Raw genomic sequence first — 14,571 nt, forward strand, 5'->3', positions numbered from 1 at the left:
AAAATTCAAAATTTTTTCTCCTTTTCATTCTTCCCATTTTATCGGGAACCAAAACAGTCGGATTTTGTTTCGCACTTTTCTTCCTGACATGAGTCTTTATCCGTAGAATGTACTTTTCTCTGATAACGGTCTATATATTTCCAGGAAATCACAGAGATTGCCCGACTGATTTTCTGATTATCGCGAAAAATGGCCAAGCGATGTGTTTGTTTGTATCTCGTCCTAAAAGTGTTCTTTGCAATGCTGGCTTCACAGGCTTGGGCATTTACCAATCCAGTCGACGGTAACTCTACTATATCCTACTCTTTCTCTTTCTTCTTGATTTTATTGCGTACTATGGAGTCCTTTTATATGATAATGTTCTGAAACCTCTATTTGATTGGTGAGAAAATAAAGGATAATTAAACAAAAAAGGTTGTTACGTTTTATATAATTTTCACTGATCGGAACCATGGAATAAATATAAAGGAAAGCCCAGAGTTACGGTTTTTATCCTCTGTTTGAAGCAAAATCCCAAGATTCGGTTTTTCGCATTCTTTACCAGCAACCGATGAAAAGAAAACGCTATAAAAGGTTCCTTTTCGGTGCTTATAATTTTTTGTGGCCTAAATTTTGGCGCTTTACTTACTTTCTCCATATTGGACCGCCGGAAGTTACTTCCAGGCATTAATCCGGCGCTATTGAGCTCAGAGATCAATCATCTGCCTTTAACTTCCACAGTGGGATCCAAATGATATGTGATGGACGCCAGTCATGACTCATGAGGATTTAATTGCCTCTTTTTTTGGGGATCGGTATTTCTGCAAGTCTGAATTTGTGCATCAACTTTTGAGTTCAAAGTATAACCGACTTACTAGGAACGAATAAACAGAGTTCATGATAACCATTTGTGTGCTTGGTCATCTCAGTAACTTTGTTTCTTTAACCTGTGCAGTCACTGCTCTTCAAGATGTGTACAGGTCCCTGAACCAACCATCCGAGCTGACGGGATGGAAACTGGATGGTGGGGATCCTTGCGTGGAATCATGGACAGGAGTGTCATGTTTTGAGTCATCTATTATATACCTGTAATGCACATAGCTCTGTTTACCATCTAATAACCTATATTTGTAAGTAATATACTTTGCTTAAAACCTAACTTGTATCTTACCCCCTGCAGTAAAATCCAAGGACTAAACCTCACTGGGCATATTGGAGGCCAGCTCCACAATCTATATAACTTGAAGCACCTGTAAATGATTATGCTTTGTTGTTTTTAGCTCTAAAAACCGTTCTCCAAGTTGTACTGTTTAGTTAAATCCTTTATCCTGGTTTGTTCTTTAGGGATGTTAGCTCCAATAAAATTGAGGGTGAAATTCCATACGAGCTACCCCCCGATGCCACTCATATGTAAGATGCCTCTTTTGTACATTGCGATTATTGTATGCTTATATTCTGTTTTATAATTATGCTATTCATTTATGTTTTTGGTTTTTCTTTTACCTTTTCCTGAATGCAGAAATATGGCGCACAACTATTTGCGCCAAAATATTCCCAACTCTTTACCAACCTTAAAAAATCTCCGGTATCTGTAAGTTGCTTATCCACTGAGCCTATTTACTGGCTTATCTGAGTTATCTGTGTTTTATGATTATCCAGTCACAACCCTTTAATTCTTTTCCTTGTAGAAATCTAAGCCGCAATTTCTTATCTGGACCAATTGGAAATGTGTTTAATGGCTTACAGAATCTCAGAGTGTTGTATGTATTCTTCAACCCTTTTTTCTTGGCGTTTAAAGTCAGAGAAAGTAAGGTGCTTTTTAAGCACTTGAAAATGATGCTCTCTCTTTTTTTTATAGGGACCTGTCACACAACAATTTCACTGGAGATCTACCGAGTTCATTTGGATCTTTGACAAATCTTACTAGACTGTGAGTTTGTACTTTTTACATACCAACTTGGTTAGGGTTTCATTGCCTGCAATTATTTTGACATGTTGGTTTCATTCTTTCATATGTCGTCTCTTCAGGTTCTTGCAGGACAATTACTTCACTGGATCAGTGACCTACCTGGCTGATCTTCCACTAACTGATCTGTAGGTTTCTCAATATCTGATTTTTGCTGCATTTTGTAACTGGTACTGTTTGATCTCTTTAATTGCCGGCTCACTCATCTCTGTTGTCAGGAACATCCAAGACAATTCTTTTAGTGGCATTATTCCAAAGCATTTTCGCTCAATACCAAATTTATGGTAGATGATCAAAAGTTCAATTGTCTTCACCTTCCATTTGCCTTCATTAAGTCGAACAAATTTATTCATTCTTTAAATCTCTTCTCTTAACTCTTGGTAGGATTTGGGGCAACAGGTTCCATGTAGGAGATAACACTCTGCCGTGGGATTTCCCTTTGGAAACTGTGCCCATAATGGAAAACATTAGTGCCCCTCCCACAACTCACTCAAGTGCCATTGAGAACTATAGCTCTCCCAAAGAAAGTGGACGCAAAAAGAAACCGATAAGCCGTGGAGGAATTGCTTTTATGCTTGGTGGAGGAACTCTGATGGCAACGTGCGTGGCACTTGTCATTGTGATCCGCAACCGATCCTGTGCACAGAAGCTTAAGAGGTTGGAAAGCGGAAATAGCTCATTGCAATCTCTTCCAGTGACTACAGCTAGAGGTAAGCTAAGCATCTTATTATTTACAATAATTTATACAGATCAAAGTTGCGAAGACTTGTGTATTAATAAACAGATCATGATAGGTTTACTACCTCCTACCACTCATTTACTATTCTATAGTGTATTTGAAACTTTTATTTTCTTTTAAGTATTTTTTTAACATCCTTAATCATTAAGAAAAAAATAAAAAAATTTTATAATTTTACTAATAATCACTTCTTTAACCATTAAGTAAAATGATGTGTACATGATCCTTTTCGTAATATTGAATTTTAATTTTACTGTAGAAGTATATTCTTCCCCCTTAATTCCGGGAAAATGAGGAAATTCTATTTATCTTTTTAATTGGTATCATTTTATTATATCTTGATTTAATATTAAACGAGTGAAAGATATCAAATAGTTTTTCAATCATAAGGTCTGTTTGGATACAAGAAGTATTTCATCTTATCTCATTATTATAATTTTCTTAAATTCTCACACAAAATATAATAAACAATTCAACTTTCTCAAATTTTAAAATAATAATAATATTAAAAAATAATATTCTAACAATATTTTATTTAACTTTTAACTTTAATCTCAACACACTATCCAAACCACTCATTAATAACATGTTAAGAAATGATGAAAGTTTGACAGTTAAAAAAATGATAAATAAAATTTCTCAATTTCTTTTATCGGAGAGCTTCTTAACTTGGTGCTTTTTTTCTTTTTTTTGTTAACAGTTGACGGGTCTTCTACTGCACGAGGAGAGAGCCCACAAATCTTGGATTTGAGCTCTCCACCAGTTCATGGTCCGAGGCAGATACCTCCTGTTTATCATACCAGAACGGAGAGGAAATCGAGAAGAACTGCCTCTATGAAAGGCAGACTCCCAGCAAGAACAAAACTTTACAGTGTAGCAGAGCTTCAATCAGCTACAAACAGCTTCAGTGAAGAGAATCTTCTTGGAGAAGGATCTCTTGGTTCAGTTTACAGAGCCGAGTTTCCTGATGGCCAAGTACAGCCTGCATATACTATCAATATGTTTTTGCCTCTTACAATAACGTTCGAACTTAATGCAAGTCACGAGATATTTTGTCCTCTTTTTTTCCCCCCCAGATTTTGGCTGTGAAGAACATCAACATGGTGTCGCTTTCTTTCAGAGAAGAAGAACAGTTCATGGATGTTATTTGGACTGCTTCCCGCTTGAGGCATCCAAACATTGTTACACTTCTTGGCTATAGTACAGAACATGGACAGCATCTTCTTGTGTACGAGTACGTCAGAAACTTGTCTCTTGATGATGCTCTGCACAGTGACGCGTACAAGCCTCTGTCATGGGGGCTCCGTCTCCGGATTGCCCTTGGTGTTGCTCGGGCTTTGGAGTAAGTTTCCTTTATTGTTCTCCCGACGCATGTAGTTTCTAGTTCCGGTCGCAGAATGGATCTTTGCATCATTGCATACAAACACCTGTTTTTTAATTGTGAAAAAAAAAAAAAAAAATGCCAAACACCTGTTAATTGATAAAGCATACTGTTTTTCAGTTTTTGTACCGTCGCCCTTTGTAAGAATATATTTCCCAGGGTGTAGATTGTTTTTATTTTCCAAATGTTGTTTTCAGCTATTTGCACTCCACATTATCGCCTCCCGTTGCTCATAGCAATTTGAAGGCTGCCAACATCCTACTTGATGAAGAACTGATGCCTCGTGTCTGTGACTGTGGGCTAGCCATTTTGAGGCCACTCACAAGCAATAGAGTTAAAATTAAGGTAAGCACTAATGAGAATCATTTCATTTTGAAATTTTGCTAATATTCTTGATATTTTCCTAAACAGGATATGGGTTCTTACAAGCTAGAATACTTAAGCCGTAAGTCCCAGAAGTAAATTGGGAAAATATTCTAGGATGACAAATTTAAGAACATTTTCTTGTCCTGTGAGAGTAATCTGCTTATACTTCATTGCAATCACAGCCTAAAACATATAAACGTGTCATATAGAGATGGATAATGAATGGTGACTCATCCATTACCGTCGTTTATTGATGCAAACAGGCTTCTGAAATTGCTCTTTTCGACACTGGCTACATTGCACACGAACATGGAGAACCAGGAATTGATAATACTAAGACTGACATCTATGCCTTTGGAGTGTTGCTTTTGGAGTTACTAACGGGAAGGAAACCATTTGAAAAGTATGGTTCAGGATCAGTTTCTTTGTTTCCTATCATTCTAGTTGTGTTTCTTAATTCTAACATGCTCTGCTTGTTTAACATAGTTCAAGACCAAGGGAAGAACAATCTCTAGTGAAATGGGCTTCATCACGGCTTCATGACAGCGAGAGTTTAGAAGAGATGGTTGATCCGGCCATCAAACGATCCGCATCATCCAAGATTCTCTCCCGTTTTGCCGATATAATCTCCCTCTGCATACAGGTACTGTTTCCTATGTTTTGCATTAGGTATTTAAGCCACTCGGAAGCAAACTGAATTGAACGGCCTTGGTCGACATCTTTCTAGAATGAAATTGAGAGTATATTTTTTTTATTTTCTTCCTTGTTTTTCTTAATTTCAAACTGGGTCTCTCTTTGAGTTAAACAGCGCGCTTTGAAACTCTCAGGTCAGGAATCATCACTAAAATATTGAGTTTATTTTGTATTTATGTTAAACCGGATTTTAAAACTCCATAAAAATCATATTAATTGATGCTGCTTGTAAGCTGACATCAAAATCAATGTCTACCTACGTCTACTTATATCGATTGGCATTGCTGTGAATGTGATATCATTTTTGTATGTCTGTCTGTGCGTGAATGGGACTCGAACAGCCGGTGAAGCAGTTCCGACCACCGATGTCTGAGATTGTGGAATCACTAACATCTCTGTTAGAGAAGTTCAGCATAGCAAAGGGTGGCGCAGCATATGGTAATGAAGAGGAGGAAAAGTCCTTCCGCTCAACCAACACTCGCTTCATAGGTTCACCTGAGTTGAGCCACTCATCCCCTTGACCACTAATTACCAGTTCAGAGTCTCTGAATTTTACTGTATTGGATGCTCATTGCCATTACCGTAAATGCCACACAATCAACTTGGTTGTTCGGCAGGTTTTTGTAGTTTTTGATGATTGCTCCTACTAAAAAAAACTCCCATAGTAAATTTCACATGTACAGCTCTCATATCATGTAATGCAGCATGAGGATTCCTTCTTAGGTTATCCTGCAAAGCTGAGTGTGCCAACGAAATGTGTTCGAGTAGGCCTTATTCTTTTTCTCTATTCCAAACCTGCTTTTAGTTTCTTCAACAAACACAATTTTTTAGTAGTTACGCCCATTAATATTAGAATATAAAGGTTAAAAATTCAAATTGCCCATTCCTTTTTTTTTTTTTTTTTTCCTGGTACAGTACTGATAGACAAGGGATAAGTGAGAATTGTATAACACGAGGAATATGGCTTATAACAGCAAATAAGAACAGCCATAGCTCTTTTTGGAGGCCAATTTATGCATAAGGACAGCAGAATCGTGCCCCAATAGGCAATAGGAATAGCTATAGATTTACATGCACAGCCACCGTGAAGGACACACCATCCAAGACCTTTTATGTGGTAACATTTAATTTGCAAGATTCAAATATTTAAATTTTTCTTGCAAACCAAACATGCCATGTCAAAGTGTGGAAGGTGTGTCCACGCCGACTTGCAAATGGAATTTTTCTTAACCATATCAGCAGTCCACAACAAAGTATAGGGGAACTCTCTTTGATAAGTAACTCACCAACACAAGGCAGGCATTATCTCCAACTTAGCTTTGTAAATACAAAAGTAAATCGCTCACTAACCCAAACAATCTGTCTGACTTATCATTGCAATACAATTGAAGTATATGAGACATCATTGATATAAGTGATACTACGGTAAATGTACTGTGAGTGAAGAAAAGAAACAGAAAGTATGAGAACTAATAAAAGACAGGTGACGGAAACACAATCATTATGTATAAAGGTAGAGAACCCTTGGGAAATTGAAGAGAACTCATGATACACAGTTGGCATCGGGAACATCATCAAGAATGAAAGGACCGAGTTTACCTGCCCTAAATAAAGTAAGAAACTTTTTTGATATCATCAGACGAGCTTCTGAGGCCTTATGAGGTATCTTAAATGCCTTCTGTAGTGCTTCGAACTGCTGCTCTATAAGACCCTCCAAGTCACCCTCATCTTCCACATTACCAGTGAATTCTGATAGAGTTAAATACAAGGCACATTGGACTTCTGTTACAATATCCTGAAAGGGAACAAAAATATAACTAGGAAATTGAGAAATGACAACCAAAAAAAAAAAAAAAGACAAGAAAAGAAAAAGATCCTGAAAGGTACCAATAAAAAGAAGAGAAATGTTTTAGCCACAAGGAGATCCCACGAAAGCAAACATACAAACTAGCGTGTCTTGATGTGGTATGTTAGATTATAAAGTTATTTTTATTGTAAAGTAGATTTAAAGTACCACATCAAGCCATGCCAGTTTGTGAATTTATTTTTGTGGGATCTTTTTGTGTCTAAAAAGACAAGAGTCCCAAGAGGATCCCATATTACCCCAATATAAAGCATTTTCATTTAGGAGAACAGTCACATGTTGACCATAAAATATGAATACACAAGAGGATCCCATATTACCTCAATATAAAGCACATCAGAGTTATTTGGTGGCTTCCTCCTTTTGGGCCGAAGATCTTTAAGGCTATACTCATGTTTCCCCTCGGAATCAAATTTAATCCCTTCCAGTCTCCTGTTGTTCAGGTGGATCCAATGAAGGGGAGTTCCTCTGGTATTTAGAACTGCCAACAAGTATTGAGCAATACGCTCCTCACCAACGACCGAGTCTTTCACAGACCCTTTATACACATGAAAGAACTTTGCAAGTTTAATCAGAAAGGATAAGAAGAGAACAGTGTCACGATAGTCATTTCATGTGACTTAGACCACCTCCAACCCCCCCCCCCCCCCCCCAAACAAAAAAAAAAAAAATCCTGAAAAAAGAGCATAATGAATCACAAAGCTGAAACTTTTACCAGGAATGCAACTTTGGCAACCTGGCTGAATAAAAAAAAAGCGCAAGGTTTGAACTCCTATTCCCAGTCAGCCCACTTCAATGCATCATAGTTTTAGCCCTTGCCCAAACCAACATAGGCCTAATTCTGGTTGGCTTGTCTCCATGGGATTAGCTTCGTATGATCAGGTTTGGGCTTCACCTAATAGTGACTGTGGCCACGTCACTTAGTTTTGGTCTGTTATAGTCAACTTTCGTTTTTTTTCTTATTTTGATAAGAATCAATTCTCAATCAAGATTAATCATACCTTAAACTAAAAAAAGCATGCAGGTATCGTTGGGTGTATATGTGCATGGGTTTGAGTAATGATTTGATTATAATTTTTCCACTAACTTATTTTTGTTTAGTTGCTTAAGTAATCCCTACATTTATTTAGCAAAAAGATCATCTTTAACTTGAATGAGCATTGTGTGTGACAATTAAGTACAAAAAGGTCCATGTTTTTTTTTATCGGTAAATAAAATTTTATTGATCATAAGAATAGGCAAAGTCCAAGTCCACGGGTCATATACAAGAGCAACACCTAGGAGTGATGTTCTAGTGATACAAGAAATTCATGAATGATCATGCCATTAAAATCAATTACAATCAACCATTGGAAAAAAGGTCTGTGTTTTTAAGATTCTTTTTTTTTTTTTTTTGATAAGTAAAAATATTGTATATATCAAAAGGAGAAACCAAGTACACTGAATGTATACAAGAAAACACCTTGCCCAAAATGACCCAACAAGCCCCTAATTCCCCACTGTGTTTTTCAGATTCATATACAATTATATCACAAAATAGCTAAAAGAATGCAGGATGGTACCTGCAAGAGCTAGCTTTAGTCCTGTCTCTATGTCAGGTATACTTGGAACCAATACACCTGGACTGTCTAGGACATATATGCTTGGCTGATGTGCAATCTGCAGATGTTAAAGCAAAAGTTAGAGTAGATCAACAAGAGTAGAGAGGAAAACATGGAGAAGGTAAAAAATTAAGTTTTTCTTTTTTTTTTAAAGCCAAATTCTTGATAATTTGGCTTTCAATTCCAAAATGCGTCTTCAAATAAAGGCTTTATGGAACTGATTTAGCTATTGCCAACTTTTGACAATTATACTAGAGACCTGATCCTGAAGTTTTTCCTCTATTCTTATGCCTACAAACAATAGCCAACTCCGGAATAAAATGTGGAAGTCAAAGATAGATAAATAAATTGATAAAGAAGTCACAAAAATAAATTCTTTGCCGTTGGTCTGCTCAAGAAAGAAAGAAAAGTCACTAAATGTCAAGTGATAATTGCCATTAAAACAATACACCCATGAGCCAACATCTTTCAAGCAACAAAGTCAATTGAGTGGGGTCCAGTCCTAATCATTAAGTTTAATTAGTCCAACAGCTTCATGCTTATGGCAGTTCAGTAAGTATGGAACACTAAATATTATGAAAGATAGGTGAAGACAGAATCTCAGCCTCTCTTTATGCATAGAAATTCCCATGACACTCTAAAGTATATATAGATAGAGCATAGCCCAAGTGTACTATGTTAAAATCTCTGGACCTTGTATCCAGCAATATCCTGAGTAACACCAGGCAATGGGCCCACTGTAGCTCGCTTCATCTTCCCCTGCACTATGAAATAAAAATAGAAGTTGTTATTTTTCAATTTATAGGGCTTTAAAACCACAAACAATAATAATTTAATAGACTTCCAAATTTACACCTATGATGAGAAAATGACACGTCACGATATGAAGCAAAACATAGTAGACATAGTAGTGTCTTACTAGGAAAGAGGGATGATGCAATCTGATGGATTGAATTAATTAAAGCAGACTTCCCAACATTAGGAACGCCAACCACCATAACAAGAAGAGTGGGCTCCCTTGCAATAACTTCCTTCAGTTTGAGCTCCACAAGATCAAGAAGCTTTGGTTCATGTATCATAAAAATACATCATGAGCATGAACAGAAGTAGTATTTTCAATACCGCATATGGTACAAGGATGTCAAAATGTGCCAGAGCATAAATTTTGGCGTCCTTCGCAAATTTTGACATCCTAGAAATACAATGCAAATGTCATAGAGATTTGGAAAAGCTAGTAATTGAAGTTAAAACCAGTGCAGAAATCACTGAAAAAACGTATTTTCCCAAGTTCTCTTGGCAACGAAACAGAGTATCAGTCACCCCATATTTCGCATAGAAAAAAAAATTGCAGAAAGTACAGACAGCGGGCGATTATGCAGATTGCAGCGTACGAACTAACCTTCTTAATAGAACTCTTGCTATGCGCATTTATGGCAATACAGTCTTGCTTGCACGAATCGAAGTAATGAATCCATTTCTACGAACGCTTAAGACAATCAGCCATTGTATTTGCAAAGAAGATTGTAATAGCAAAAACATAAAGAGAATAGGCATACGAACACTTAAAAGTAGATAGATACATGCATGATATTGGGGTTGGCCAAGTCTTTCTTGTTGAGGGCAAGGATGCGGCGTTTGGAGGAGAGATGGGGCTGGAGGTCCTGGTTGGCGGAGGACAAGGGAATACGAGCGTCACGGACCTCGAGGACCAGGTCAGCCAGCTTGAGCCGCTCCCTGATGGCGCGGGTGGCTGCCGCCATGTGGCCTGGGAACCAGTTTATGGCTCCGCCTCCAGCGTTGAACCCCATTTCCCCCAGCCCCTTTTTTATCACCCTCTTTACCTTTCCCATCTTCAGAATCTCTCTCTTGCAATATCAGCTACGGAGAGAGTCTCACTTTCGAGAATTGCAATACACTTCAGGTCGATTAAACCCTAAACCTCTCCGAACACTCTTTGTCCGTATTCCGAAACTAGGTAATAACTATTCGGATATTTAATATAATTTCAAAGATTTATTAAAAAAAAAAAAGGAGAAAATAATAATTAAAATTTGATATTAATTGCACAAATTTTAGTGGAAAAAATTATGAAAAATGGCATTTCCTTCTTTTCGTGAAAAAGGAAAGGAAAAACAAAATAGCATTTTTTTTTGTGAGGGTAATATGGACAATTCATGAGGTATCGGTGAATTGAAGCTGTGCGAGGCTGCAGCTGATCACTTGGAGGAGCATTTTATGTGAAGCGAGTCCACCCGACTGACAATATCTTTCTCTCGCCCATTGTGTATTGCGTCCGACACTCGGAAAGGTAAGCCTTCTATTTCCTTTACACTTCTTGGATTGTATCCCGGCTAACAATCCAGAGGTTCTTCGCTTCAAATCCATTGTAATTTCATGCGTATATATCTAGGGTTTGAATTAACCAATCCTAAATTTGAATAATAATTACCGATCCTCGTTTGTGTGTTTCAAGTGAGCGGAGATTGGATCTAAATTCGTATTTCTTCTTATTTGTTCCAAATAACGCGATCGAATGCTTAGTTTTGTTGCAGTTACGTCGTTTGCGTTACTGCAGTTTGTTTGGGTCCTCAATTTACTTTTTTGTTCGCTGCTCTTCGCATAAGAAAAATGTTTTTTTCTTCTTCTTTTTTTTTTTTCACATAAAAGTTCTTGCAAAACGTTATTCGAAGGTTTTTTCCACCTTTATTCCCCCATCTTCTTCTCGATTTGTAAGAGTTGAATATTGAGAAAGTAGATAACTTCTATCCACGTTTCATTTCTGTTCCAGTTGTTTTAGTGAGAGTTGCTGGGAAATTGATTTTTCCTAACATCGTGTTTTTTTTTCCGCATAAAAGTTGTGTTGACACAGAGAAAAGTGAAATTTAAATGCCTTGAGTTACTTATACGTGAAGCCATTAACGAAGCGTATGATCAAATGCACTCAAGGAAAATGGGGACTAGAACAAAATTATTTTTTTATGCGAAAATATTTTTCTGTTGAAAAAGGTGTGGAGGATTTTTTTTTTTTTTTAAATAAATGGAGCCAGAGAAGCTTTTGATTAAATGGAGAGAAACGTGTTGGTGGTCTAGGGTCTAGAGTGCAACTGTTGTCTTTCAGGTGATAAATGTTGTATGAGTACTGATTGTTCATTTGTCTGAAACTTTGGTTTCTACCCAGTTGGCAGTTAGAAGAAAGCCATGGATATTGACCCTGCAGAACGTAGGTATTTGGAGGAAGAGGATAGTCCACTGATGAAGACAATGAAAGGTGCAACAACAGGTTTTGCTGCCGGGACTATTTTTGGGACCATTGCTGCCACATGGTATGATGTGCCTCGTGTTGAGAGAAACATTGCTCTTCCGGGGCTTATAAGAACCCTGAAGATGATGGGTAACTATGGGGTGACATTTGCTGCAATTGGGGGAGTTTACATTGGTGTTGAGCAGCTTGTGCAGAATTACAGGATGAAGAGAGACTTTGTCAATGGAGCTGTTGGCGGTTTTGTGGCTGGCGCAACTGTTCTAGGTTTCAAAGGTGAGTATTTATATTGATTTGTATTTTTTTCCTGCATTGAGTTTCATTATCAGCTGGAGAGTTTTAATATGTGATAATTGGTATGGTTTGGTGACAGCTGGAGTTAGGACATGTGACCACATTTGATTTGATCTACATTTATCAGTTACTGTATTAGATGATGATAATGTGACTTGCATTTCTTTGTCTTTATTTTTCCTTGGGTTCTCTTTTTCATTTCCAATTCAAAATTTAAGATATGAGGTTATTTCTTGAGTCATTTACGTGGTATGTCTTGTTTTGCAAAGATTGTGACTGTCAAACTAGTTGCAAGTTGCAAACATCAATACAAATTTGGTTCATATTATGATGATGATGTAAAAAATTTGTATAAGCAATGCTAGTCTTCATTGTGGATTTGTTATCACACATGTTGTGGTTCATTTTAAGTGGTTTCGCATGACGACTACTTGTGAAAAGTCACTTATAATGCATTATATGATTCACATCAGCTAGTGTAATTGCAAATGATAAATTTCATGATGAAAAAGAACATTTCAAATCATGTTATATTGGCTTGTCTAATGTACCTGGCATAGAAATTTTCTCTTCCTTTCGGCCTCCAATGCAAAGTTATGCTCATAGAGTGTGCAGATTTGAGTTTACATGCCCTATACAGGGATCAGATTCAGACTTGACTCACATTAGCTCAAACACGTTTATTCCCTTCATTAAGCATCTATGTCAATCATATATCAATTATGGGTTTTTTGCTACACATCCTCCTACACCATACACCACATATGTTTTATTTTTTTATTTATTTTTTAAATTTTATTCCTACTAAAATAATTGAGTTCTTTTACTTATTATCCCTACATTACATACTTGCTAAGGGAAAAAAATTATAAAAGATAAAAAATCAAAGTAGATGTGTGGTGTAAGTATGATGAGTAAAATTTTTCATCAATTAAGTTGGTTGATGGGCTATTCATTCTACTTGTAAGGTGTGGAGGTGACGTCCCCTTTATAGGTGATTGCATCAGGATATTGAATTTTTAATTTAGTGTTTTATTTTAGCTTGTTATCTTCAACAGGCATTGTTGTCAAGATTAATGGTTAACGTACTGTCATTTTACAGGAAGGAGCATTAAAACAGCAATTTCTGCTGGAACAGCATTGGCAGTCACTTCTGCTTTAATTGATGCTGGCGGTCAGACTACAAGAATTGATAATGGCAAGGAATACTACCCTTACACCACCAAGAAAAGATCCACCGTCGATTGATAAATTTTCATTGCTGCCGTTGTCAAAGAAGAAATTGGCATCTTACTGGAGAAAATCATCACTGTTTACTGAACTGGTTGTATGTCTGTTTTCAGAGATGTTGATCATACTCTCCTCGGATATCTTTCCCTGCTTTTTTTTTTTTTTTTTTTCCAAGGTTTTATTTTGAACCAATAATGTAATAAATAGGCTTTGCGATGTTGTCGAAGTTAAGGTAGATGTTAATTCTGATTTGAGAGCAGTTCTGTTAGAAAAACAAACCACCCCAGAGGCAGCTTCCCTTTTGACGGAATGAGCACCTCATGGTTAAGGCTCAGCAAAATTTTAAAAATTCAACTCCGCCCCTGACTCTGCTCTAGCTCTGCTCCGATTCCAATAAGTTAGAGTTGGAGATGGAGTATTTTTAGGTGTCGTTTAGATTCGAAGATGAGTTGAGATGAGTTAAGATGGATTGTGAGTAGTGGTGAGATTTGTGAGTTAAAGTTGATGAATAGTAGTGAGATGAGATGAGTTGAGATGAGATGAATTGAAATGAGTTGAGATGGCTTGCGAATACAAGTCGGAGGTAGCAATGTACTGACTCCGACTTCGATTGTCCAACTTCGATATCGTATATATTTTATAAGAATATATGCATGTTTTATATATTAATTATATATATATTTTGTATAACTATAACTTATATAGTCACTTAAATTTAATAATATACTAATATGAACAAATTATTATAAAATAATATACTTGTACTGTAATATAAATTGACTAAATTAACTATTACTACCATGTAACACTAATGTATAATAACAATTAATGTATGATCACTAATGTATCATTGTATAAACACTAATGTATAATAACATGTAATAATAATTATATAATAACTAATATATAATAACATTTAATACTAATGTATTATATATAAACACAAATATATAAAATTATAATAACATATAGTACTAATGTATAATAATATTAATTTTTACAATGATTTATTTTTTCACTTTTTGTTATATTTTAATAAAATTGAAATTGAAAAACTACTTTTTTAAAAAAATTGAAATCTGAAAGGTCAGATCCAATTAGTGAGAGCCTAAAATTGTCAAATTGAATGTTCAAATAGGCTAAAAAAAAGCCACAAAAGTCCAAATCCAACTCCGCTCTAACAAGTCGAAGTCGGAGTC

General features: G+C 36.3%; 3 protein-coding genes across 4 annotated transcripts; 2 read left to right on the forward strand and 1 right to left on the reverse strand.

Moving 5' to 3' along the window:
* Positions 1–782: 782 nt before the first annotated feature.
* Positions 783–5,871, forward strand: LOC121268344 (protein STRUBBELIG-RECEPTOR FAMILY 2). The gene is made up of 15 exons (XM_041172568.1): positions 783–1,067; positions 1,160–1,231; positions 1,324–1,389; positions 1,499–1,570; positions 1,668–1,739; positions 1,838–1,909; positions 2,008–2,073; positions 2,164–2,229; positions 2,330–2,655; positions 3,385–3,659; positions 3,761–4,026; positions 4,263–4,410; positions 4,695–4,834; positions 4,918–5,074; positions 5,466–5,871. The coding sequence occupies exons 1-15, from the start codon at positions 877–879 to the stop codon at positions 5,643–5,645; spliced, it is 2,169 nt and encodes a 722-aa protein (XP_041028502.1). The 5' UTR covers positions 783–876; the 3' UTR covers positions 5,646–5,871.
* A 599-nt stretch (positions 5,872–6,470) lies between these two features.
* LOC121268345 (short integuments 2, mitochondrial) lies at positions 6,471–10,592 on the reverse strand. 2 transcript variants are annotated; one of them, XM_041172569.1, is made up of 7 exons: positions 10,170–10,592; positions 9,989–10,066; positions 9,509–9,650; positions 9,283–9,353; positions 8,551–8,647; positions 7,309–7,526; positions 6,471–6,919 (listed from the first exon to the last, which is right to left on the reverse strand). In XM_041172569.1, exons 1-7 carry the CDS (start codon positions 10,437–10,439, stop codon positions 6,668–6,670), a joined length of 1,128 nt encoding a protein of 375 aa, XP_041028503.1. In that variant the 5' UTR covers positions 10,440–10,592; the 3' UTR covers positions 6,471–6,667. The 2 variants fall into 2 exon arrangements, with proteins under 2 accessions (XP_041028503.1, XP_041028504.1); XM_041172570.1 differs by having other exon boundaries at positions 9,509–9,762; positions 10,170–10,204.
* Positions 10,593–10,735: 143 nt separating this feature from the next.
* Positions 10,736–13,603, forward strand: LOC121268346 (outer envelope pore protein 16-3, chloroplastic/mitochondrial). Its single transcript, XM_041172571.1, has 3 exons — positions 10,736–10,897; positions 11,768–12,124; positions 13,245–13,603. Exons 2-3 carry the CDS (start codon positions 11,788–11,790, stop codon positions 13,388–13,390), a joined length of 483 nt encoding a protein of 160 aa, XP_041028505.1. The 5' UTR covers positions 10,736–10,897; positions 11,768–11,787; the 3' UTR covers positions 13,391–13,603.
* Positions 13,604–14,571: the final 968 nt, after the last annotated feature.

Source organism: Juglans microcarpa x Juglans regia, chromosome 5S, assembly GCF_004785595.1.
Source record: "Juglans microcarpa x Juglans regia isolate MS1-56 chromosome 5S, Jm3101_v1.0, whole genome shotgun sequence".
Lineage (NCBI taxonomy): Eukaryota > Viridiplantae > Streptophyta > Magnoliopsida > Fagales > Juglandaceae > Juglans > Juglans microcarpa x Juglans regia.